The sequence below is a fragment of the Aythya ferina genome (genome assembly GCF_964211825.1).
Source record: "Aythya ferina genome assembly, chromosome: 5".
NCBI lineage: Eukaryota > Metazoa > Chordata > Aves > Anseriformes > Anatidae > Aythya > Aythya ferina.
In genome coordinates, this window is record NC_140301.1 from 7,874,641 (window position 1) to 7,902,130 (window position 27,490).

At 35.5% G+C, this 27,490-nt stretch overlaps 2 protein-coding genes across 4 annotated transcripts in view; one reads left to right on the plus strand and one right to left on the minus strand.

The window, feature by feature from the left end:
* The window catches only part of DNAJC24 (DnaJ heat shock protein family (Hsp40) member C24), a 34,586-nt gene extending 29,905 nt beyond the window's left edge, over window positions 1-4,681 (minus strand). For 2 of the 3 annotated variants that reach the window (XM_084521303.1, XM_084521302.1), the window contains exons 1-2: window positions 4,578-4,681; window positions 3,705-3,846 (exon numbers count right to left, since the gene is read on the minus strand). In XM_084521303.1, the coding sequence (XP_084377429.1) occupies window positions 3,705-3,812 (108 nt within the window). In that variant the 5' untranslated portion in view covers window positions 3,813-3,846; window positions 4,578-4,681. Of the gene's footprint in view, window positions 1-3,704; window positions 3,847-4,193; window positions 4,383-4,577 lie in introns of those variants that run through there. The other variant, XM_084521304.1, reaches the window with a different exon arrangement.
* A 227-nt stretch (window positions 4,682-4,908) lies between these two features.
* DCDC1 (doublecortin domain containing 1) overlaps window positions 4,909-27,490 on the plus strand; it is a 247,801-nt gene continuing 225,219 nt past the window's right edge. Inside the window, exons 1-3 of the mRNA XM_084521002.1 lie at window positions 4,909-5,030; window positions 15,776-16,051; window positions 18,587-18,749. The gene's annotated coding sequence lies outside the window, so the exon portion shown is untranslated. The remainder of the gene's footprint in view (window positions 5,031-15,775; window positions 16,052-18,586; window positions 18,750-27,490) is intronic.

Here is a 27,490-nt window from a genome sequence, read left to right on the forward strand (position 1 = left end):
GCAACTCATTCTTTGACCACAAAATGCTAGGCCAAAATAAGAGGGAAAAAAACATTATCAGTAATAAGATCGTGTAATTTCTGATTTTTGTTAATCTAACTTTACCCTCTGCTAATTTCATGCACACTCAGAAATTGAACATAGGCACTGCCCTTCCTAAAGGCTGTATGGATCCCCTGAAATGGTAAGTAAATGCATTCACTCAAGTAGAGTGCATATGCACGGTTTCATTTGTTATGGGTTATTAACCCATTCCATCAACTCATTAGAATTGATAAAAATAAGTTGAATTTCCAAAAGTAACCATTTTAAAGAGAATTTGTCCTTACAAAGCTGAAATTCAAACATTTTTACTTGCTTACTACTTTAAGGTCACTCCAGAGATGTAAGGGCAAATGTAGTTATCTTTTGGATGACATATGGCAAGATCTCCAACTCTTTGTAGCTTTGGAAAGTTACATCTGCCTGTTCATTCAAGATGCTAAGCATATTTTCTGTGTTGACAAACACAGAAAATAGCAGATGGCAAAAAGCAAATGCTCCATGTGAAGCAGTGGGGATCATCTGAAGAAAGATGAGGCTCCAACATTTGCCATTTTATTTTTAAACATAATTCTACAGTTAAAATAAAATTCCACCATTTATTATGCTTGATGCTGCTGAACATCTGTGACCAGAATATTCCCCACAACAGAACGAATGTTACATTAACTGCAATTAGTATGGGAGATGTTATGAATTTTTTACGAACTTCATGAACTTTTGGATTTTAACGTAATTAGCACAGTACAATTAAGTTAAATTCTGCTGCTACACATAAGCCAGAAAGCTTTCTGGACTCACCAGATAACATATCACAAAATCTTTAAGCAAACTGTACGTGGTAGCACTCATCACTCACCCCGGCTTTCTACGCTGGAATTACTCTGCTAAGCCTACCTGCTCTGTTCTCACCACCATACATGAAAACGTCTGGAGCACCTGCACATAGACCTGTTCTCTGCCCCCACCAGTACTACTACCTCCAGTAGCAGCTTTAGAAAACAGTAAGCGACCATTTCATGAGTCAGAGGCGTGCAGCTGCTAAGAGCTCCAAGTACAAGCTCTGCTAGGGGAGCAGGGAGATTACTTTAGATGAACAGGACGCCACAGGTAAGTTGAGAGGTCCAGTACTACACTAACAACTAACAGGGGATGCACAGGGAATAATGTCAGGATAGGACAAACATACAGTAACACTTCCCTTATATATTGCACCAATATTCAGAAGTCCACAGCTCATGGCTTTCTAGCTCAGAGCCAGTATCATTGTGCTAACATACCACAGCACTTTTCTTCTAGGAACTAACAACTTCTTTAACCATGAAACCCTCTGGACTCAACAATCTCTGTGGCAATGGCTTTCACGCTGTAACTACATATTGTAATCTCCCGTTGATCCTATAGTCAATGAGATTATTAGGTACATATAAACAATTCTTTTATTACCACTGCTCAGACTGTATGTTTACAGACAAAAGACTGTGGTAGATGCTGCATCTGTAAACAGAACAACAAGTCGAGTCTGTGGTAGCTCTACTAAAAATAATAGGTTGAACAGAGACAGGATGTATGCTAACAATAACTGACAAGCAACAGATCTGCCTTGAAAAAAACACATACAAGTCAGGAGCAGCATGGCTTTTTAGTCAGAAAAACAGATCCATCATTGACAGTGAAAAAATTTTGAGCCAAGCAATGTAAGAGAAAAAAGATCTTTTCTTTAACATTCCCCAACAACTTTTCAAAGAGCACTGGCCATTTAGTTTGGAAATTCACAGATTTTAAAGAAAAGCTTGTAGATTAAAATAATATTTCAATCTTCTAGAAATACAGGCAGTTGCAAACAGTGTCGTAAACACTCTGAAATACAAGTTCTCACTTCATAGGCTTCCACTAGCTACATAATAGTATGGCAATGTAGCACTGAGGGTCAGTTTCACGTGAGGAAAGACATAGTTTCAGTTCTGTTCTACTTGGTGGCAAACAACTCTGAACAACACTTCATGTACAATTTTAATATCATTATTACATACTTTCACAGTTAAAGAAATACATTAATTCCATTACAATATTCGGCTGAAGTTAACCACCTATCTGAACAGAAAACGTATTTTATGTTGTGGTTCCCACTATTGCTTTCATCAAGGACAAAGACTAATACTAATACTGGTAAAATGTTGTTCACATTTTACCAGTAACTCCATAAAACAAAAAACATCAGGAGGTCTGAAAAAACATCTTAGTTCTACTTGTGGCTGAAATAGAAGCTTGACTTCCAATGCACTCTACTACATTGATTTTTCTAACATTTCATAGCAAGTACCTCTATCTGCCTGCACATGTTTTGTGAAATTTATAAACCTAGGACTCTAAGTACACAGATCTAAGTTTCAGACAAGGTTCATAAAGAAGTAAGTTAGTATGAGCCATTGAGAAGGAGCAGATGTACAGCAAGGTTATTCAAGCAATTCGTCTAAGAATAACAGTATCAAAATGCGTTCATTTGGAACACGTTTCCCATCAGTGAAATTACCTTTAAATACAGTTTTCGCAGGGGCTAAATAAAAATAAACAAAAAGCATGAATTTATTTAAGCTTTGCCAATTCAGGGGAGACTGAGTTCTGTTATTCTCTTTAACTCACTTAAAAAGCCCAGCTTCCTACCACACTCACTCTGACACATCAAACCAAGCATGATTAGGCATGCATATGTGCTCTAAAGCCTTGACAATACTAATAGTCTAGTTAGCAGCAACCTAAAAGAATATAAGAAAAGTGAGTTCTGCTCACCTTCTTTCTTCTCTACTAGGTTGCCAATTTTCATTAAGCTTAGGAATTTAATTATCTCAGGACTTCTGTTTGTCTATCAAGTTTGGTTAAAAAATTGTCAACAGTATCAAAAATGCATGCCTAATCTTGCTCTTAAAAGCAGATTCAATCATCTCTGGAGCAAAAAGCTCTTGAAAGACAGAAAATGTTCATTCAAGAAAGAGTAGAACAGAGGAACCAAGAATAATATGAAGTAATTTTGTAGAGCTCTTAGATTCCTGTACACGAAAACCAAGAAGCCAGCAAAAATGAGAAGAATTCACAGTCTTAATGCATGACCAAAGCCATGACTATAAAAAATGCACTAGAAGCATCAAAGAAAACCTAAATTGATATTCACATATTTTCCTCACATATATTTTCTATTCCATTACTTAAGACTATCAGAAAAAAACGTTTTTGGTCTTTAAACCTGGCTTTTACATATTCAAGGGTTTCATCTGGGACACTGTAACTACAGGTGTGACAGTCGTACCTGTAGTACCATAAGTACCTATTAGCACATTTCATGACTATGTGCTACAATTACTTTTCTTTTTTTGACTTGTACATCCAATTACGTAGCACTAGATGAATGAGTATTTGACATAGTTCATTCATGACTGTTTAGGAAGGCTGGAAGACACATCAGAGTTTTGGAAACTGAATAACTCAACCTCTGTTTGGGACATAAATTCTGGATATTTATTAAACCATCCTCAGTGAACCAATATTATAAACTCACTCCAATTAACCACGTTTATACACCAAAGCTAAAAACAAAGCCTACAGTTATTATTTTACGGTTTTTGAAAGTTATTTTTGCACATCTCAAATAATAAAAACATACTTACTAACAAAGCAAGTCTTTGGTACTTCCGTTTTAGTTCTCCTGGACTGTCTGATGGCTTTGCACCCAGGATTTTGTACCAGTCCTTTTGTGTTATCCTTTCCAAGGCCATACTTATGGCTTTGAAACTATTTTTTTTTTTAGTGCTGTGTAAAAATAAACAAATAAAATTACAGTTTGAAAAAGAAAATTAGAAAAACAAGAACAAGAAAACGTTAACAGGCTAGATGACCATGAAACAGGTTACAGCTCTCAAGCACATCGACTGCCTTATCTGAAAATCTACTGTGTAAACACCAGCTTACTCGTTCACATGGCCCATTCCACCCCATAGGGTACACGTCATATGGAAAGGGATTTAAATTACAGCTTTCTGTCCTAGTTCTAAGTACATTATGTTTTTAGAAGCTGTTCAGACTCTTTTAGAATTGATTGAACTGCAAGATTAGAGTTTAATCTCGCAGTTTAACTGTCCTAACTACTTTGAACCTACCCGCGTTTTAGGTAACGTACACTTCTTATTTTTAAGCAATGCTGTAATTTGCATGTTGAAGAGTAAAGTACAGCAGAGAGTCAACCCTTGATGAGATAAGTGCAAGATCACAACATCTGCCTCACATCCAGATATTCACAGTGCGGCCCCTCCTTCACCCTGCCTCTTCAGAAGACAACTTTTTTAGTAACAAAGTACCATATAAATATATATATATAAAAAAAATAACAAACAAAAAGCCCACAACGCTTTTAGGAACGCGGGGCTGGGGCTGGCCCCCAGCAGCCTCCCCCCCCCCCCCCCCTCCCCAACGCCGCCTCAGCTCGGCGCGACCGTTGGGCACCAACGGACGGCGGCGCGCGCCCCCCGCCCCTCCGCGCCCACCTGCCCCGCGCCTCACGGCCCCTCCGCGCCCGCTGCCGGTGCCGGTGCCCGGCGCCCCTCGCCCCGTCGGGAAACAGCTCCCGAAGAGCGGCGGGGGCGGCGCGGCGGGGCTCGCCTCGCTTTGTTTCCGCCCGGACAGCGGCGGCGAAGGCACCGGCAGGAAGCGGAGCGCGGGCCGGGCTCGACGCGGTCTCCATGGCGACGCGCTGTGAGTAACGGCCCCGCCCCGTCACCGCCCCTGCCCCTGCCTCACGGGGCGTCCTGGTGCCTTGTATGTGCAGAGCGCGCCTCTCTGACGAAATTTTTCTTCACAGTGTTAGAAATAAAGCGATCTTCTGTGCCTTTGCCCCTCTCGGTGTTATATTTTGAGGTGTTTTGAGGGTTGGTCTTCGTTGGTCATCCTGTCTGGTCTTAATGGCTTGTGAAGCTCTTGGCTGGTCTCCAGGCAATTTGGTAGTCTTTTACTGCTAGAGATACCTAAATTGTATTACTCCAAGATCTGTTAAAATCAAACTGGTATTCAGGAGAGAGCAGGGCCAAACTCCTCCCTTCTCCTTTTGATAGCTTCCACCTGGTAAGCCTGCGTGTAGCTAAACCCAGCCATAGGTTTTGTTGATTTTTCCCCTTTTGTTGACAAAACAAAGCCAAGCAAGTGGCATGGTAAGTGAGAGAAACTTACCCTGAAAGCCTGGGATGAAAGGAAATGGACATGGAAATTATGCAGGAGGTCTGGGACTGCTGTCCCAGAATTTGGAGGTACAGGAGATACAGGACCCAAGGCCGCAACACGGCAGGCTTTCTTTGTTGTTTACATATGTTAAATTATTATTATGCAAAGAAGTATTAATTCATTGATTAATCTATTCATTTCACTGGAGTGGGATGCCTCAATGTCATTAGTTTTCTTCTCTTGTTTACTGTTAGATAATACGTGCGTAGGTTATATTTTTTATCATTTTTTAGAATATTTAACATTTTAATAGATGCTTTTTTTTGAACTGACGCACAGTATTGTCTTTTGTTGTAATAGCAGTACAGAGAAATATTTTTTTTAAGAAATTAACTGCACCACCAATGTAATAAAAGATGAGGGCAAATGATGAATGGGCCCCTTCTTACCTAATTCTTGTCAGAAACAGCTGAAACATCCAGACTTTTTGAATTTTATTTTATTTTTTTTTTTACTTCTGAAGACAATTGGTATTTTCCAAAATGTTGCACAGACTATTAAAGCAGGTTTTTTGTTTTGTTGTTGTTGTTGCATTGGTTTTATATTGCTGTATATGTGTAGAAAAGAGATACACGTAAAAAAGAACAAGCCGTATGAAAATCAGAAGGTGGGTTTTTCTACAATTATTTTCCATATAGAACACTTCTTTTTGCCTTATGCAGTAGTGCTTTAGCATCCAATGTGTACTAACACAAACAAGCACTGAGTATATCTTTATTTTTTTTTGTTAAATATACCAGATAGAGTATGTTAAAGTCTTGCACAGATAGATGTTTTCTAGTTGTTCTTTATTTTTTCCAAATTTTTATGCGGCAATTAATAAGTGCAATGAACTAATATGGCAGCTAATGATACAGTATTTCCCACTGGGGTCTTGCCAATGGCCTGATGTTTTCATTCTGACCAGCTGAGTACATTCAGAAGATTTATTTATTTATTTATTTATTTTTCCAAACGAAGTTTTCTGTCAGGGCTATGGTAGGCAGTTGGCTCAAACGAACAGGCAAAGTGAAGATTTCAAATTCTGTTTCTTGGAAATGATTGTTTTGTCTGTAAGAGAAAATAATTTGTTCAACTTTGGCAATGTTAGACTTCTTTTTTTTTTAATCTTGATATTAAAAATCAGTGGAAGAGGATCAATGTATTGATCCAGAATGCATCAGTCAGGAGAGCTGAATGTTAAGTTCTTCCAGAATTTGTTTTAATTGGGTCAGATTTGTCAACAGGAAAAAAGAAAAACAAAGTTTAGTCTCCCAGGAGATGTGGATATGATAGACTAAATGTCATAATGATGTGAACAAATGAGATGTAACATGCACTGAAAATATATGTTTTCCATTAAATTTCCACAAAAATGATTGAAAACGTCTTGGGAATTATTTAAGCAATTTACAATATTGTTTAAAAAAGGTACATCTGGGCACACTGAGTACGGTCTTTTGTCGTTCATTAGCAATGTATTTAATGAGGGTTTTTTTAAGTGATAGATAGTTAAGGTAACAGACAAGTGACAGATTGTTTGTCTTTAACGATTTCCCTATTTCAGGCCCATTACAAAGCAATTAGAAATCTGACAGCATTTTTACTCTGCATTACTGATCATCTAAAGTGATGAGAAATGAGAGGTGATGAATATTAATTGTATATTTTCATATAATTATCATAAATTATTACCTTGTCTAGTGTGCTGCAGGTGGAGTAAACAATGGATGAAAATTCAGTCAAGTTTGATAATTTGAAAGATTTTATGACTTAGATTTTATTTTTTGTCTTTAAAGTGTGGTGTCAATCAGTTTAAACCAGGCACTGTTACTGAGGGAAAGACAAAGATACCCATACCTTTCCTTCCTTTGCTAGCATAGTCAGCATGGTGTTTACATGTCCTGCGCCCTGCTCCAAACTATTTGACTTTTTTAGCCTGCCCCACTTACACTGGAGCTTTATCTTTGCCTGTCTGACATTTTGCATAAATATTTATTTAATGTTTGACCATTAAAATGATATTAAAAGCCATGCACTTGACGGAACCAAGAACCAGATATTTTCATCTTTTATCACTCATTTGGTAAATATCCCTTGTAATGTATCACTTGTTTGCGCTGTGCTTTTTGTCTCAGTGGACCTCAGCTTCCATCTCATTCCAAAAATGAGATGTGTTCATGTGACTTGTTTGTTCAAAGTACAGACTTTGATTCAGATTTTGCTCTGAGGATTAAACCATCATTCCATAGTGAACTGACATTACAGAATCTTATTTGTTTCCACACACTAATGAGACTTCGTAACACCCTCATATCTCACTTGTCTCGAAAGTTTAAAGGTCGTCACTGCTTTCTTTTTAGACGGGGAGAAAGGAGGCACAAAACTTGAAGTGTGAAAGTAACAATGAATTTTTGTGTTCTGTTTTGGAATAAAAAGCTCCTATAGCTTATAGTACTTACCTTTATACTGTATCTCTTATGTTCAGTGCAATTTCAACTGCAATTAATGGAAAAACTACAAGAACAGATCATAGATGTTCCAAATCAGCTATCTAGGAAGTGTGGCTACTACTTGTTTTTCCTGGGAGATTTTTGTTGGTATGACTTATTCAGTATCACTTTAGATTTTTGAGGCAAACAAGAATGATATCCAGTTTATGCAGGGCAGCACACCTTAGGCAATGAGACAACTCTCTCTTTTCCTGCATCCCCCTGCATGTTTCTGGCTCATTGAAATGAGTGAATTGGAGAATTCACACACACACAAAAAAGGGATTATACAACTAAGTCTGTCAGAATCCGAGTACTTAAAAATGTCGGATAAAAACTGCATGTGCACAGTTATATTTTTATTGTTCTGGACTCTGCAAACTTGATAATTTAAACAAATTGCATTTGAAAAATTATATTAGCATTACTAGTGTAATATTCTAGCTTCCCAAGTTGCTGTATTACTAAGTAAGAATATGGACTGGATTGTCATCTCGTGGTGACAAATCCAACAAGAAGCTACTGTCTTTGTTGGTTGGGTCTGTGAGCATAAGAACATAAGAGTTGCCAAACTGGGTTAAACCAAACACCTACTTTGGTTAAACCAGGCACTGTCTCTGACAGTGGCATGCCTGTGGTGGATCGAAAAGGTAGAGCAGCAGTGCGGAGAACAAAGGAGTTCCTTCACGTGTTAAATCCTTCAGTATGTGATTTTTTTATATTAAAAAATTATTCCATGGGCCAACAATATGTAGTTACTAGTATTACATATTCCCATAGGAGTATTACATATTCCTATGGGAATGAAGGGTCTAGTTCATCCATCCTTGGTTAGACGTTGTCGGCGTGGTATATTCAAACCTCTATCTTCATCATGGGCTTCCTTTTAGACGTTGTCATGCTGTAAAAGGCCTAATTCCAGTTCTGATTGTCTGCAAATGGGAAAGCTAATATGGCTAGACTGGACAAATACCATGGTGTCCTTGCTGCTGATGCCTCATGTTCATTTTAATCTATGTTATTTGTGCTGTATGTAGCCAAGGTCCAACTTCGTTCAAGTTTAAATTGCACATACCTAAAAATCTCCTCTCCCACCCCCATTTTTGTGCCAGTAAGTAGCATCGTAGATGGTTTTTATAGTCTGTGATTTTAAACCCATTTAGGTCATGGAGGCTGAGTAGAATTACTTAATGAAGGATTGCATCATGCTCTTTGTGATTCTGGGACAGGCATACTTTTCTGTGGCACCCATTGCTCTCAGTATCCTTCTGCAACTCAGATAGGAAAGAGAGCCATTCTGTGCCTTTCCTTTTTCCATGGCTGATACAGAACAGTTTTAACACTCATTCACTCTCAGTTTTAAAATTGTAGTTATGCCTGGCTTGCATGTGGATATTTCAAACACAAGGACCCCTTTTCTGTTGTCCCTCTTGTTGTACGTATGTTTGTGTTCTGCTTAATCACACGCTGCTAACCATGTACATAATGCCACACGTTATATCATTGTTTCATCTTTTTAAAAAATTCCAGTAATGAAAAGACTGAGACTCTTTTTGTTGCTATAACTCGATTTTTATTCTGATATGCTTAAAACAAATGTTGAGATGTTTGAAGAGCCTTACCAGTAACAGGCATGTTTAATGTCACGTTGGTTACTTGCTAATGCAAATTGCAGTACATCTAAAGGCAATGGAGGAACAACTGTGGTGTCTATAGTGCTTGCAAACATGACAGATCGACAGTATTTCACAGTTTATGTTAACAATAGTTTCTTGAGAAATGTAATTATCAAATGAAATATTTAGCTGTGGTATTTAGATTATTCATTTTATTTTAATTGACTTTTTCCAAGATAATTGGATATGTTTCCACATATTTGTTGAAGAGGGGCACAGGGCTAATTGGCTCTTTGATTATATAGTTTATCATACTTTTGATTAACATTTTTCCATTGCATAGATTTTTTAAAGACTAAACTACATTCCGAGTATGGTAACAAGTTATAAAATGGCTTTTAGCAGTACGGTAAAGAATATAGTTGCTGTAATTCAAATACCATTTCATTTTGTATTTCTGTATTACCCAGAGGTTTTAGTCCAAGCTTAAGCAAAGCTTCTGGTGTCTTTTCAGTTTCAACTGCAAGATACGGTTGGAAGGTCCAGCTATGCTGTTCTGACGGCTAGTTGCCGCTGCAAGTGGGAGGGCGATGAGGCAGCAACCCATTTTGCGTAACTCGTCAAAGGGATCAGTTGATACGATTCAGAGGTTTTGTAGCTGTTTTCAGGGCATGGAAACAAGGGAGCAACAGATCAGTAGCAACAACCTTGGTTTATCACCTACCTGACCATTATAACTTGGTATTATTCCAAGTACGATTGTGTATTGTCTTTCTTCAAAGAGGAGAGATTTGGGGTTGTATCGAGTTCTTTGAGGACAGTATCCAATGCAGAAGGAATTGGAGAGAAGAAATCAAGCAGGATCTGGTAGATGCCAAGGGTTACGTAGTTGGGAAGATCAGTGGTATAATGAGCTTTTTACGTTTTTACATATATAAGGCTATAGTTTATTACTAAGAAAGGTAAGAAACCATCTGATGTTTGAGTTCAGAGCAGATTGTGTTACTTTTTGAGTAACACAAGGGGTATTTTATCAACAAAAGATCTTTTTCCTTGCAAAGGAGCATGGTAAAATCTCCTCTTCCTCCTCTCTTATGAGCAGACTGTCTTATGACTGTCCAGCATGGATCAAGAGCCTTTTCTTGGCTTTCATGCCTGCTCCGATGTTGAACAGATGAGAGTATATTTTTTCCTCTGGTGCAGAGTCAAACACTTTTTTTCCATCTTTACCCTCCCTGCTGCCTGTCCCAGAACAGAGCGTCTCCTCTTTTCTTTGGCAAGCACCTACTCTGTCCAGGTGTGTAGGGGAACAGAGTTCTTCAGTGTAAATTGCCTGCTAACTTGAGTACCTGCTTTCTTGGATCCAAAACTATATGAAAATACGGCAGTAAATGGGACAGGGACAAACTGTTATGCAAAAGATACACAAAAGAAGAAACTCCTTTTTGAGGTGATAAGGGAAGACTCTGTGAGAGTAAATGTTGTTACCCAGTGCTAAAAAGGATCATTTCAGCAGCTGTACTTTGAATTAATTTGGGTACATGTTATGTGTATATAATCCTCTGAAATCTGAAAAACAGTAAATGCTACACCTATCTTCCAAACAAAAACAAACACAAGGAGGAGGATTCAGGAAACACATGATGACCAGCATCATCTCAGTACTTGCAAAGACTGTGGAGCAAGTCCACACAGAAGGCATTTCTAAGCATAGGAAAGAAAAGATCACAGTCCTTTGTACTTGTAAACAGCAAACAACAAAAATCTATTGAGTGTTCAGAAAAAATACCATATGGCATGTGCCACATGGATGCACAACCTATATTGGCAAAAGATGTGTGAGTAAAGCCATTGCAAGTTTTCACTCGTCATTTGTCAAAGTAAGATGTTTAATTTGCTACCATGTGGTAAGTTGTAAAAATATAATTGAGTAAATATTTTCTTAGCATCAGTCTGAGTCTAAAGATGATGAAAAGGAAAAACGTTTAAGATGTTTTTATACCTTCTCAATGTAATATACTCTCAGTTTCAGTCAGATAAAGGGAAAAATATCTAAAAACCCTACAGATGCGTTGATTTTCAATTTTTGTCTTTCTCTAAAACTTCAGTCTTTTTTCTGTTTGTTAAACTTCCTTACTGGATCCATCTACAGCTGACTTAGTGGTTCTGGAATCTTAAAAATAGTTGTCTTCTCATGTTTCTTCAGCTAGATAGTTTCTTCACTTAGATACCAGTTATTCCTCATCAGTCCCATGGCAGACTGGAATTAGTTACAGTGCTAATAATTGACTTCAGTCAGGAGGGTTCACTGGATTTTTGTACCAATAGAGGTTTTGCTTTCATGATTGGTTTTGATAATTTGGCAATTAGTGTTGGTAAAGTTTGATGTTTAGTTTTGACGTGCGTGCTGAAGGGAAGAAATCCCGTTGTGCCTGGAGAGCGGCGGTCAGGAGCTGGGCCGAGTGCGATGGTGGGCCCAGCCAGAGTCCCGCTCCGGCAGGCCAAGCCAGGACTGTGGGGCACCAGGTACGGCCTGGGACACCAGATCACGCCTGGTGACAGGGGCTGTGGCTCCCAGTCATCGCCAGGCCTCGCCAGAAGGCATCCTGTGGGCTGGGGCCCGTGCCCAGGGCCAGGCCGAGCAGTGGAGCTTCAGCTGGAAGGCAGCTCCCGCGGGCAGGGGGCCGCCTGTGCTGGGGCCTCCCCACGAAGCTGTCTGGCAGCTCCCGCAGAGAGAAGGAGGAGCTGCCCTCAGCTGCGCCATCGCAAAGCTGGCCCCCAGCCCAGCCCAAATCCCAGAAGGGGGACGCAACCAGGCCCCGTGCAGACATTTAAGGTCCTGAGGTGCTGCTACCCCTTTTTCTCTGCTTCATAGAGAAGTGTAGCAGCAGATGGTAGCCACTTGAAGGTCTGCAAGTATACGTGGCACCCAACTTCCAATCTTTTACAGCTTTTTAATTGACTTATTATCTACCTAGCTAGTAAAACCATGCTATGACGACTCGATTATCAATTTCCTTGTGAACTCTTACTTTGGTTGAGGAAATGTACACTTATTTTTCACACTGTTTTCTTTTCCTTAGCATGGAAACTTAATTCCGAATTCCGCAGACATAGAGTATGTTTTGCCTGTTCCACGTACTGAGAGAAAATCCCATTTCTCTGGTGTTTGAGGTGTGACGTGAAGAATACTGGGTGCTGTCTAGTTTTGTGGCTAAGAGAGATGAGTCAGTGAATGCTGTCACATTCTTGTGGTATCCAAAAAGTATCGTATAAACTTTTTTTTTTTTTTTTTTCCCTGCATTAGGCATGAGTTGCCTAGTTGAGCAGTGTCGTCTTCTTTCTTCTCCTTGGGATACTGGAGGAAAATATTTCATGGCTTTCATGGTCTGGGATGGCAGGGTTTCAGTGGGGGAGGTGAAAGAGAAAGGAGAAGCAGTTTCTTTCTATTCATCAATTCAGAGATCTGGGATAAAATTTTCATTCAAGCCTTTGGCAAAATTCCCAACAATTTTAGTGTGATATGAGTTTCACACACAGCATGTATTTATTCTGTTGTTTCTTGGGATGTGCTCCTTTGAGAAAAGGTTGTAGTTTTCTAATAAACTGTTGTTGGAAACATTACTGTGAGAGGAGATTTGGCTTTCCTAATAAAAGGAAAACAATCATCACTTTCTACTGCCAGCTCTTGTATGAGTTGAGAACAGTTTCGTTTACTTGGCACCACTCAGGCAGATGTGAGGTTTGCAGTGTTATTTCTCGAAGAAGGTCCTTCCCAAAGTGATACAGACTATGTATATAAAGTTAGCCCTTAATGGGTGAGTATTATGAAGCCAGTTTCCTAAACATATTAAATGTGCAAAACCGTTAGGCTTTGCTTTGTATCATATACGTGATATATACTGTGGTACAATAAAACTGCATTTAGAATTTTCGCAGATTTTATCATGATGTTAATACAAGCCTGTACCAGCAAATGTTTCAGGATTGTAATACTTGAAACATCACATTCTCGTATGTCAATATAAATAAACATTAATACAGTTATGTGGAGCATACATGCATGTAATGGAACAATAATATAAGTGCAAATAAATATGAAATATGGCTGGCGAAAAATACTGTAACAATGCAAACAAATAGTGAGTAAACATAAGATATCCTTAACCCCTCCATTATAGTCAAGATCTGATATTGCTATTATTTTCATTTTTAATAGTAGATAAGTAAAATGCCTTTGCCATGCAGATAGTGCTTTTCTTGAGAAATCCAAAGTGCAATTACAAAAATAAAAATAATAAGGTAAATTTACATATGTAAATTTTAATGGGAGAATATTAAAGTAAATGACTATATCTTTTGAACAACTACTGAAAAAATATAAAGCAAAAAAAATGCTTGTCAAATATGCAGTATAAATAAATAATTTAGGTGAAAATGGATGACTAGATATAACAAAGAGACAACCAAATAATGAAGGGCTAAAGGGTGGTTGTTACATCTGATGTACTTCATTGTATATTGTAAGTAATTGCTATCCATAAAAAATTCCATGCCTTCTGTATAAGAAAAAGAGACAATTTGACAGGCAACACTAGTACTAAGCGACAGCAAGTACAAATCCTTGGCAACTGTCATTATCCTGCTGTTGAATTCACATCCAAAACTGTGTGATAACTTTGACCTGTATAGCTGTTGCTGAACCAACGTCTGTTAAAGTGACTATGGTTTTGACTTAGGGAAAAGAATATTTGCCATGTGCAGATTCATGTCTTAGAATAACTGAATGGGCTGTTGGCTTTTCTTTAGTATACTGTTGTTTCCTCTCTAAAGAAGAAATACTGAGAAATGTGCATTATTTAGGTAATAATGAATAATTAGAAAATTTCACCAGAGTAGAATAACAACTTTGATCTCTTGTGTATATATATTAAAAGAAAATAAATAAATCAGCACATAGGACTAACTGAAAGTAAAATTTCATAAAGAAAGTTACAGAAAGACTGCAGTGGTTTGTCCATGAGTAAGCATCAGTCTGATTGCTTTTAGAAAGAAAATAGTTGTTAGAGCTCTTTAGGTTTTTAGTTTTCTTTACATTTCTTATCCTGTTAAATTTTTGGTAACCTCTTCTCCCTCTAACTTTATCTGGGCATCTTTACTTTGCAATAAAAATAAGATCACAACACTTTTGTGTTTGCAGCCAGCTAAATTTACCATTGACTCAAAAGAAATTTTGCTTTAATAAGGAGTACCAAGCTGGTTTTCCTGACTATTAAGCACCATTTCATAACAGGTCTTTTATGAGGTTTCCACACATTAAGACCTTAATTTCATGGTGTTGTTTAATCTCCAGAAGTATGGACACCATGGTTACATCTGAACTTGAGTTTTTTCAAAGTATAAAACAGTTGTGCACTGCAAGAGTAAGATTACTCTTGGTAACTGCATGCTTTCATTTTCTCTCTGAAGCCTGTTTCTCTGTTAGGGAGTTGGAGTGCACGTACAAGTACCTTAAAGTTTACATATGCTGTATGTATAAATAGTAGATGGTGGTAAATTTTAAGAAAAAAGCTGAACAAGGACTGGGGATCAATAATAATAGTAATCCTGTAGGTGTGTAGCCCTACAAAATATGTTCAGTCGTAATACTAAAAAGAATTTTTTGGTTGAACTCCAACCTTTAGTATTCCAGTGTTCATGGTATTTTAGTGTAAGGCTTTCCTAGGTATACATACTGCAGTTCATGCAGATAAATTTTGAAGTTCATATTTGTTGTGACCTCATTTTTGTAATTTATAGTGGGAATATTCTGACACTTAACAATTACTTGAATATGAAAGGAGAATGAGGACTTGACCTCATCCAATTCTGTCTTGATCTTCGATGCTGCTGTTGGCACAGTTATACTAGTGGTGACTCAGGTCTTCCAAAGATAGGATAAAATGAGATTGTGTGATCTTCCAGTGGGTCAATATTCCATCCGTGTTTTTGAGCTGTGGTATAAGGTAATTTTGAGCCATTAGTAGTAACCTCAAACTAAAAGTTGAAGGCTTCTGTTCACATTATTGTAATGTTTGAATCTTTTTGTTTTGTTTTTGTTTTAGCTCTTTCAGACAATTTTATATTGATTGTATATGAAGGAAGACTAGCTAGCACAGACAATGCTAGTGTAGTATAGTATAGCTGAAATACCTACCATACCTCCCCTTAATCCTGTCCAACAGCACTGGATACAATTCCCAGTATGGCCCTAGCTTATGAAAAGATTAATTGAAATAACTGAATTGAGCTGAATTTGAAGAAAAAAGAATCAAAAAAAAAAAAAAAAAGATCAAAAAAAAAAAAAAGATTTTAAGTATATTTATCATATTTCTGTTTCAGAAAATGTTTCTCTTTCTATGCAAAAGCAGTTCTTGAAAATACTGAAGGGAAGCAAAGCTCTAGACAACTTCTATTTGTCCATAACATGTCTGCAATCAGCAATGGTATCAAGAAGGTCAAGGCTTCAAGATTTTTCTACACATCAAACAAAATAAGTTCAGAGCTGTGATGGAGTATCAGACATATAGACAGCTACAAATCAAGCAGTACAGACAATTTCTTATTATCACCATTGAAGAGAAACAGACCTGAAAGTGTTCCCGCAGGTCAGCTAAGGTAATCAAAGCTCTACTCTGTTGCTTTTAATCATGTCTGATGCAGTTCAGTCACCTTGTAATGATGATCTAGTTAATGTTCTCGAACAGACCTTGCTAACTTCTATTAAGATTTCTTGACCTAACAAGTTCTTAGAGTATATGATTTTAAAAACTGTATTGATTTTAATCAAACATTTCTGAAAGACAAATAAAATGACAATAAAACAGGCATCCCAGTTTGCTTTTCAAATTTTTAGTATGCCTAGCAACGAGTGGGTGATATCCATCAGGTTGATTCTCTTTAAAGAAGAGTTTGATTCTCTATAATTAAGCCAAAAATTAAAAAAATGGAAAAAGCCAAAAGAACAGTTGGATTTTGCAATGTACCATAAAGGTGACTGAAGTGAAGACCTGTTGAATAAGAGTGTATTTTAGTGTGTTTGATTTAGATGTCCTCATCAAAAGCTTTTTGTTAGTGCATTCTATTCTGAGTTGCTAAATTGGTGTTAACTTAGACAAATCTTGATGCTTGCATTTATCCAGATTTCCCCTCATTTGTGTGCTGACATGATCTCAGATAGAATATAAATAGCTCTATTTTGTGTGTGTGTGTGTGGGGGGGGGGGGGGTTTATAGGGCTGAATTCAAAACCAGTGAGATATTCATAATTGCTAGTTTTGTATGATAAGATACATAGCTTAATATACTTTCCCCCAGTGAATGAAAATGTTAAACTCTAATAAATAAATAAATTCGTAATTACTTTTTAAGGGGGCCATGTTCTGGCTTTCCATTCATACGGTTGAGCACTCAACAGAGAAGTAGCTATTCTGATACGATAGCATGACTTGCTTTAGAAACACTAAAAAGAAGACAAAAAGGCTAGAATTCTTAAGTGATCATTTTGTCATTTAAGAAATGTGGAAACAGTAAAATATGTAAGATTGTCACAGACCAGTATGCTTTAAGTGAAGTATCAGTTCAGCATTCACTGAATGAATGGAAGTATTGCAAAGGATTTTCATAGAATATAATTTAAAATCTTAGGCCTTGAACGAATTTTGAGTTTTGCACTCAACCTCTTGTTGCAGACTAGGACGGAGACCATATGCCACAAATGTTCTTGGTGAAGTATGAGATTTTATTATAAACTACCCTCCCTCTGTCTCCTCTTCTTCTTTTTTTTTTTTTTCTTTTTTCTTTTCTTAAAATAGCCCATACAGATGTTGTTTGTGGTATGAGCATTTAAGAAATGTTATGATTTTTTTTTTTTTTTTTACTGAGTATCAGTTTATTTAACATTATTCTGCCATCTATACTGAATATATTGTGCTATCTGGGAAACAGAAACCATTAACAATAAGCCCCATTCTGCAACCACTGTACAGGCATAATTGCTGTCAATTTGATTGAAATTTTGTCTGAGAAGAGATTCTGACGTCAGTTCTTACTTGTTGAACTAGAAGCAATAACCTATACGGTATGCCTTGAAAACACTTTTAAATTATATTTTCTTAGAATCATTTTTTTTTTAATTGTTTACTTGCACTATAGATTTTGAGAAATACTTTTATAATTAGTTAAGTGATTAAGTTAAATTCCTATGATACTTCATAAAAGTACTTCATGGTAGTGTTATAGAACTACTTTGAGTATTCTAGAAAGTTCCAGATAAGGTCATCTTGGGATAGCCTAGATTTATTTTGCTTAAAACAACCCAATTTATCTGTAGTTTCTATTTTTTTAACTCATATGCTAGGAAATAAATTCTTATACTATGAATAATTTTAATGACAATACATCCAGATTGTCTTCTTGCACAATTATAAAAGTTCCAAAAAAAGTTTACAAAAAAATAAAAAGGGTCAATAATATTGTATTCTTTTATTAACATCATAAACTGAATTTCTTCAACAGAATTAGCAGTGCTGTCTGCTTCTCTGTTTCAAAATTCTGGCACGTCCAGAAGGCGTTTGAAGTATCTGAAGTTATTAAACAGCAGCCAAATGTAATCAAAGTCATAGCTTACAAGAATGGCACAGGAAAGATCTTTGCTAAAGTTTCTCTGTGCTTAATTAATTCCGGAACTTCTAATAAAAGTTTTCTTACATGCACAATTATAGCTTTTGCTCCAAATCCTAACAAAAATGCTTTTTTCCTTTAATGTAAACTTATATGAAACTATTCTTTCTTTTTACGCTGTTCCTAAAATGTGACTTGTTAAAAATTCTTATAACCACTAAGTGAAATAAACTGCAGAAATACAGAAGTGAAAAATGCACAATGTTACTTGTCATTGAAAGGCGAGAGCACAACACTTTTAAACCAATCCTTTTAAGGGTATATGTTTTTCTCATTTTGTTATCCCATGACTTCTGGCAGTAATCACTAAAACACTGAAGGACCTATAATGCTGTTAATTGATTGGTAAATTAGTTGAGAATGGATTTCTGGTCCCCCCCCCCCCCCCCTTTTTTTTTCTGGCTAAATACTGATCATAAAATAAAATAAATATGATTGTAATCAGCATTCCTTACCTCTTGTATTCATTTAGCTGCTGGAGGAGTGCACTGAAAAGCTGAACCTGAACATGGCTGCACAATGAATGTTCTTGGCAGACAGCACTGAAGAACTAGAACCTAAAGACGTACCCCATGATGCCGACATTTATATTTCAGTGGAAGAGACCTTTACAGATCCATTCAAAAGAATTAAAGGTAAAAAACAAAAACAAAACTGAGAACCCCCAGCAAATGGCTTAAGGGTTGCAATTAAAAATGATTTTCATCCTATCTTTTTGCATGGTTTAACAAAACTAATGTTTACTCATTTACAGCTCAGTAAGAGGATAATGTGCTTAATGAAAGAAAAATCTACTGACAGCCACGTTTATTGCCCTTCATTAGCATTGGTACTTAATTTAATATAGATCTGAATAGACATTAGGGAGCCTGCAGGAGGTTAAATGGTGAAAATGTAAAGAGATTATTGAATTTACTGTTTAGTTTCAGTGACATCAAACAGACATAATTAATTAAGCATATTCCACTAGTAAAAATAATCCAGAATATAAGATTGGATTCATTAATGTCATTATTTTAAATTTTTTGGAAGTATAATCCATCAATAGGGAATATCTACTTTACCATGCTTTATTAATTTTTAATTGTTCAGTGAGACCATTATTAACCATTTTCTTTTCTTCTGATTTCTTTACCAATCTGGTAATTATGTTACATTTTTTACAAGGGGAAAACTATTCCTGAATCATTCACATTTTAAATGTGAATGTAAATCATTTTCTTTATCATATGTTAAGATCATGAAGAGATTTCTGAGGTTTCTGCAACAAATTTGTGACAACATTTTAGAACATTAACTTAAATAGTTTGGTATCAAATTGAAGATGCCAATGATTAGTTCATGTGGAATTTGTAATAAAGAACCTTTAATTGATGTAAGCTAATATATTATAAAAGCAAAATGATTATTAGGACAGTGTATGTGTGGGTAGAAGCAACTATAGTGAAATGTCTACCATTATATCAAACAGTCCAATTTATATAATGTTGGATTAGTAAAATGAGTGCTATATTTTTAAAAATGTTAGTTACAGCAAAGCAGAAAATTAGAAGAGAAATAATTCAACTAGTGAGCTTATTTTATATGGATATTATATATGTTATATATGCTCTTTACGCTTTCAGGCATGCTTATTTTCCTTACGTACTTTCTTTAGACATGAGTCTTCAGTTTTATTTTTCTACGTAATTTTTGAACAACATTTGTTACCTTGGGAAGTATTATGAGACATTAGTGTTAAATATTTCATTCTGAATTTGTAAATATTGAAACAATGACTGTTCTTTAATTATTTCACATATATTAATATTTCTTAATGCAGATAACATTTCAAGATACCTAGATAGTACTTAAAACGGGCTATTAGCCTCAGAAAATGACTACTACATAGCTCTCTGTATATCCATAAAAATCTAATATTAATTAGTAGAGATTTTATCATCTAAGTCCTGTAATTAAAGGCACGGTTTGCATATTTGTGAAGGTATTCATGTATGAAACTTATGTAAGTAAACCTTTGTCTTACATCATCAATTTTACACGTTATAAGCTGTTGTTGATAGTGTGAAAATTATTGTGAGTTTGATACAGATGATCCATTCACTGGAATGGCTATAGTGAATGAGCTATATATTCAGTAAAAGGCACAAATCTTTGTATTTATTCTTGCAAAAGTGTCTGATAACATTGCTATTTGTATTGTACAAATCACTGAAATAATACTATTATTGTAGCATTTCTATGTGGGTACCACTATAATTTGTTACTATAGTTTCTTCTTGCATATATCCTAGTGTTATGATAGATTTTCAAATCATTAAGTGAGTCTTTTTTTCTTTCTCTCGTTTTCCTTTTTCAAGCCAAGTTCAAAACAAAAACTTCTGTGCTTTGTCTGCATATCTTTGGCTGTGTTTCATTGTGACATGCACTGCTGTTCTTTTAGCACCAAAATGTTGGCACATGTTACTGAAAATTTCACACCATCTCTTGCTGGATCAGCAAGCTTAACCTACCAAAATCTGGTGTTGTTGAATGGTTTTTGACTGATAATCAATCTTTTTGCTGCTCGACAGTTGTTGCTGGGACACAGACTAGAGCAGGTGGCAGATGTGCCTTGTCTTTTGAGAAAAGAAAGAGTAGGTGAGCTTGGGCACAAAGTAGCATATTGTGTGTCCATTAAAAGGGTAAGTATAACAGGAAAAAGTCACTGCTGCAAGTAGAAAAGACACCAATACCAGAAAATAGGCCTTTTAATACTGTTTACAAGCGTAATAGAACTAGAAAATGACAGTTAATGTAGAATTCCATGTGCTCAAAAATCAGAACTGATGTTCATTAATTCTCTATATGACATTCCATAGTACTTTTTTTTTTTTTGCTTATATTTTTTTATACATATATGGTAACGAGGGTCAAATATATATATATAAACTTTAAATTAGTTTCAATATATTGAAGATTTTAGAGATGTATGAGTATACATAGGGACATACAGTGTGTATTTTATATTTTCTTTCTCCAGCCCAAGACTGGGAATACAGCATAGAGTAGTATGACTTGTCAGTATGAACATACTGATTGCTGCATTTAAATTCTTAACACATAGATAACAAGGTCAAACATCAGTATCAAATCCTTTTTGCGTGGGAATGGGAGATCAGTGATAAATTGTAAAGTCCCAGCCCTGCAAATATGTACATGTGATCACACAGAAATCAGACTTTTTATGTATATAGTTACACATAAATACTTACAAGGTATTTAAAACCTTTGTTGAAATCTGTATTTCAAATACTGAACCAGTCACAATGTGGTGGTTCAAGAGTATAACATCTTGTGTGTACCTTCATTGCTTCAAGTGGTACAAATACCTGCATAAATTGACATTCCCAGAGAATTCCCAGAGAAGTTGATAGCTTCATCCAGCTTATTTGGACTTACTCACTTTCTCATCTTTCTGATATATTAAATTGACATTTGGGTGAAGTTAATGGGGATACAGAGATAATTTGTTAAATTTTGTCATCTGAGATATATATAAAAAAATAATAAAGCTGTCACTTTTTTTGATTTGATTATCAATCTTTATAATAAATACATGTGACATATCAGTTAAGGTCTTATTCCAATAATCATGTTTAATTAATTTTCATTGGAAATATATGGAATATCATGTACTTGAGTGTTTGTTTGCAGGCAATTGTATATCTACCAGTTACTGAACTTGAAAAAATATTGGATGTTCTTATTTCTTCTTTTTAATTCCTCTTGTTTATCCTGTCAGTTCTTATAGTACTTCCAAACCTCTTTGTACTTGAATTTCAGGTGTCTCAGCAGTGCACTGCTTTGTTTTTTCTTCATTAGCTACCAATTTTTTAAACTGAAACTAAGTTCTTTCAATTTAATTTAATTCCATTAAATTAGCATTTAGCAACCCTGCATGATAAAAGAATCACTTGGCTATTGCTCTTTCCTAAAGGGTTTGTGCATTTAATCAGCCATGCTGTTATGTAAACCATGGCCACTTGTAAGCTTCCACTCAATAATTTTTAAGTTTCTGTGTTAGCCGTTCAACTTGATCGTGCTTTGGAGTTACTAAGTTGGAGATAAAGGAGCTTTGGGTGACTGATCAGTTATGGATTTAGACTGCAATACAAAACCATTATGTTCAGGTCTCATTCACTCTGTACTACTGAGAGTAACATCAGTGATTTCTGCAGGCGTCTTCAGAGTAGTGAAGTTAAGTATTTACATATTTATATGACTATACGGACCAGACCTCCACTGACTATAATGGGGGCTAAGATGTGCAGATCACATATAGGTAATTTACTTGTAGTAGACAGCTAATTTAGCTGTGTTAATCTTAAATTGAATCAAGTCCTAAAGACAGCATTTTGGCCAAAATACTTTTATTGCAGTTAATAGTGGATGAGTGTACCTTTTATTTTATTTTCTATTCAACGGTAATTTTTATAAACATTTAAACCTTTTTTAGCATGATCTAACAATTCTGACATTGTGTTGCTACTGTCTATGAACACTAGATGTGGAAACAATTAGTAAATAAAAGTTCACATTTTTACTAGTTTGCCTAAATATCTGTAATCCTCCCTTTAGATTTATAGCTGTAAGATGTATATGTTTGCATTATTGTATGTTAAAAGTGAAACTGAACTATACCATTTAATAGTTTACCAAGACAGGTTCCAATTGACAAGAATGTTTGTGAGTACACTTAAAATAAGACTTCCTTTTCAGTAAGGAGTAAGTGTCAGTTAAATGATTGATTCTCCCCATTCTGATTATTGATTGATTTGGAAATGTTTCACTTCCAAGCATAAAAATACTATAGTGTTTTTTCTTATCAATATGTAAAAACTGAAGTTGTCATGTCACATACAATTTTCAGAAAAACAAAAAACTCTAAGAATTTAAAGTTCATACATTTTATTACAATTTTTCTTGTAATTACTGTATTATATACTATCATTTAAATGCATATGTACTGGAATTTTGATATGAAAAAGGAATATGCTATAAAATATTCCTAAAAGTATGCAGAAATATGCATGTCATTGTATACTATCAGCTCATTTGACTTATAGGATAAGATTTGAACAGTGATTTTTTGTAAGCTATAGAAGTTCCTGAATCAAAGTGGAATTGGATACTTTACTTAGAAAGTAGCTTGATCATATCACAGAATCACCTAGGTTGGAAGAGACCTCCAAGATCACTGAGTCCAACCTCTGACCTAACACTAACCAGTCCTCCACTAAACCATATCCTTAAAGCTGGAAAGGTAAAAACCGTGCTCATTGAGAGAAATGTCAGTAGAACGGAGATTATTCTTAACTGATGGTTGAATAACCATAATAAATGTTTGTTGTCAGGCTTTAACTTTATTTTCCAGACTTGGACTTTACTCTCCTGTGCATTAACCTTAGTGGATTCTTAAAGAAATATGAGAAGCCTTTGTGGCATACTTTAGCTTGATGATGTTATTAGTTTGTAAGTAAATTTTCCACCATGACCAGACTGATTTCTTGGAGTGTACAATAATCTTTATGGAATGAGGATGATGACTTAACTAGAAGTTGTAGATTGATAGCCAAAAGTGATAATATGTTTATATATATATATACACATACAAACATATTGTGTGTGTATAAAAATATTGTATGTGCTATCTTCTTTATACACACGCACAGACACGTACATATTTGTAAAAACCAAGTAAGGTTTTATACAGGACAGAAAAACTATACAGGTCAGGACAGAAAAGTCACCGAAGCGCTTAAAGTCAGCAATACTGTAATACAACAAGAATAATGCTATTTTCTAGACCGGAAAATTACTTTCCAAATTTAATTTCAAAAATATATATTTTGAATTAAAAAATGGAAGCAATAACGTACAGCAAACAGAACGTAATTAAATGTGAAAAGTACAGCTCTGTTTAATCAGTAGTTGAATTCGACCTAAGACCTTCCCAGAGGTATCCCGGAAGACAGATCCAGTGTAAATTCTGAGACATCCTTATGCATACAAAGAACCAGGGCTTGTAATAAAATGTTCTCCGTACCTTTCACATAACATCAGCTAACGATCTTGGCCTGTAGAACCTTTGTCTTTGTTTCTTTGTTTGCACTAATCAGGAGTGTTAAGATGAAACATTCTTCAAGAAATGCAAAACATCGAGATCCGTATCCCTGCTAATCTACAGACTGCAGTAAGAATCTATTTAAAGTAATTTTTAATTGAATCTCTGACACTTGATATAACTCTCTGTAACAAAAATTGGTTGCCAGTCGTGCAGAATGGAGAAGTATTTCCCAATCCAGAATAACACAATCTTCCAAGCATTATCATGCTAATTCAGGAAAAGTAGAAGTTCAAGGAAAAAAAATGAGAGGAATAGTGACTAAGAGACAGTCTCTCACGTGTCTGCCAAATGGAAGAAAAATATTTGCATTGTAAACTATAAACCTATTAATTGAATTTTGGGCTAAGATAGAGGCAAAGAGCCTTAACCCTTCATCCAGTCTCTAAATGTTTTTAGCATGATGTGTTGTTGATGCAGTCTCTTCAGGGCTCCATATTTATTCTGTCTCGCATTTACACTTGCTTAATTCCACAAATAATTTCAGCTTTACTTGAGTGTAAATAGGGGAAGAATTCGTTTGAAATGACATGAACAAATGTTAATTATTTATTTTAAACTAACACCACCAAATTTTGGATTTCTTGAAACAATTTTCATTGCTTCTGGACTGTTCATATAATCATAGGAACTTTTGCTTAACTTCTAATATTGATTCCATGTTTAACTTGTAAGATTAGTGTTAGCAGTTTTAATTGCTAATCATATGTATATTTTCAGTTATTTCACAAAGTAAAATGTACACTCGTTTTTAAAGAGAATTTAATTTGACTTTTGTGAAGTAAATTGTGGATTTTAGATTTCTGTCACACAAAACATTGTGGAAAACATTCGTCATTCACTGATGAAGCTAAATTTATATTTGTGCTTTGGAAAAAGTGTGTAAAAGTATTTTCACAACCTGGGGGTCTTTAATAGTTTAAATGGACACTAATACCATGACCTCTTTCTATGAAGAGTCATAGAAAACTTGAGGGCAAGGGAATGAAATATTTGATTGGCAGAAAAGATGGGATGTTTGTAATTTTAATCAAATTTAGAATTAAGACATACTTCAAATAATACGTCAGACTAGTGTTAGTGAATTTAAACTCTAATGACAACTGCTGTCATTATTAGTTAAATATAGCAATTGTGCCTGTGGTAATAAATGATGACACTTCAGAACATGTAGAAACAACAAAACTCTCAAGTATTTAAAGAAAAGGGAGTGACTGTAAACTTACCTAAACACAGGAATGTGACCTGGGCATAATATATTTCCCAAATACAGAGACATCTGTGATTTGAACAAAAGATGTAATTGAATGCAACTTTATGTGTTGTTACTACTAGAATGCTTATATTTTAGGGAACTTGGGCGCTCGTTCTTATTTCATAAATATATTTCAGAGAATGTAGTATTTATTACACTGAAACAATTGTATTAGTATATAAGATGAATTGTAGATTCACTTCTCCATTACTCTCCCTTTAAAATGTATCACTCAATTTTCAGAATTTTATAAATGTTAGCAAAGAAAATTATGTCCTGATTTTATTAGATTAAAATAAAATTATTTTTTTTGCAGACTAAGTTTTTTTTTTTTTTTATTCATGAGGTTATTGAAGTTGTATTAGGTATCTGTTACTATTTATTTATGTCAAGGTGAGAGGAAAGGGGAAGAAGTTAAAGTAAAATGTATGTGTATATATAAATAATATTAGTACATAGCATAAAATATTGCTGTATTGGGAATACCGTTTGGTAGTCCCTTTAAGCCTATAAGTCTTCTGTTTTATTATAATATGAAGAAAGTTTCTTATAACTCTGTAAGTTTTGTCATGCAATGATGGTATAAAGTTATCATGAATGAAGGAGGTAGGTGTTGGGAAAACAAAAAAAAATGAATTAGTGTATTTTGAAATAAGTTCATTGTGATAGGAAATATATGTAACATAAACCTGGCCTTAGACCATGAACGGTCTGGTCAGTACTTAGGGAATTTCAGATTAAAATTTATGTGCTTTATGAATCTATGTTTGTTATTCTGAAAGTGGTATTCTTCATACTTATTAGCAAGCTTCTGTGTCATCATATCATTAAGAGGCCTTTTGCTCCAGGAAGGGATTCCATGGTATAAGAATTTGAACTGTAACTCTGCCATCTTGAGATGATTAAAGATTTGCAACTGCTTTAACTAGCAGTAGCAACGTTACCGTGTGTTTTGGCAGAGTTACTTCCATTTAGGTAATATATTCTGCTTATCCACAGTTCTAACTGTAATTTTAATTTGCTGAGTTCTGTAGTTCCACTTTCTATAGTGAATTGTTTGCATTGATGCTGATCTTGTTTATACCATTTCAACAGCTAACTTTAAGTATAATACCAATCATAGAATTTATTTTTTGAAAATCATGGTACATTCCAGCATTAAAATATATGTAAAAATTAAAATATATGTACAAAAAGCTAGATTAAGATTTGTAAGTTTGCAGTATCAAGTGCTTAGTGGTTAGGACCTAAAAATTAAGCTATGTTATGGTTGGCAGTAGCTTTTACAAACTATTTGCTGTGCAGGGGCAGATTACTGAGAACTACAGAATAATTTAGCTTGAAAGGGACCCCTGCAGGTCATCTGGTGTGGTCTGCTCAAAGCAGGGCTAACTTCAACAGTAGGACGGGTTGCTGGGGGCATTGTCCAGTCAAGTTTTGAAAATTTCCAAAGATGGAAATTCCTCTACCTATCTGGGCAAGCCATTCCACTGCTTAATTACTGTGATTTATTTCCCTTTGTATTTAGTTAAATTTTCCCATGCTGCAGCTGTGACTGCTTTCTCATGTCCTTTTATTGTTCCCCTGCAAGAAGCCTATCTCTTTTCTATATCTATATAGAGGATTCCTGGTTTGTGAGTCCCAAAAGATAACTGCCAAGCTTCTCAGATCAGATAGGATCATGACGGCTTAAGGGCGTGCAGCAACATTAGTGTTCAGACAATTTCAGGTAGAAAAGGTAATTTGTTGAAAATAAGGGAACACAAAGAGACTCAAGTGCCTGATTTTATGTCTACATGGTTCTGAAGTGGCAGAAGTATATTCATTGCCTTGTAGTGCCTGCCCTCTGTGTGCGTAACAACCACATTAACATCTTGTTCAGTCAAGGCTGGGAAGAAATGGTTATGTTTAGCATTTTTTGGCCATTGAGATTCCCAGAAGGCTTATTCCTATTG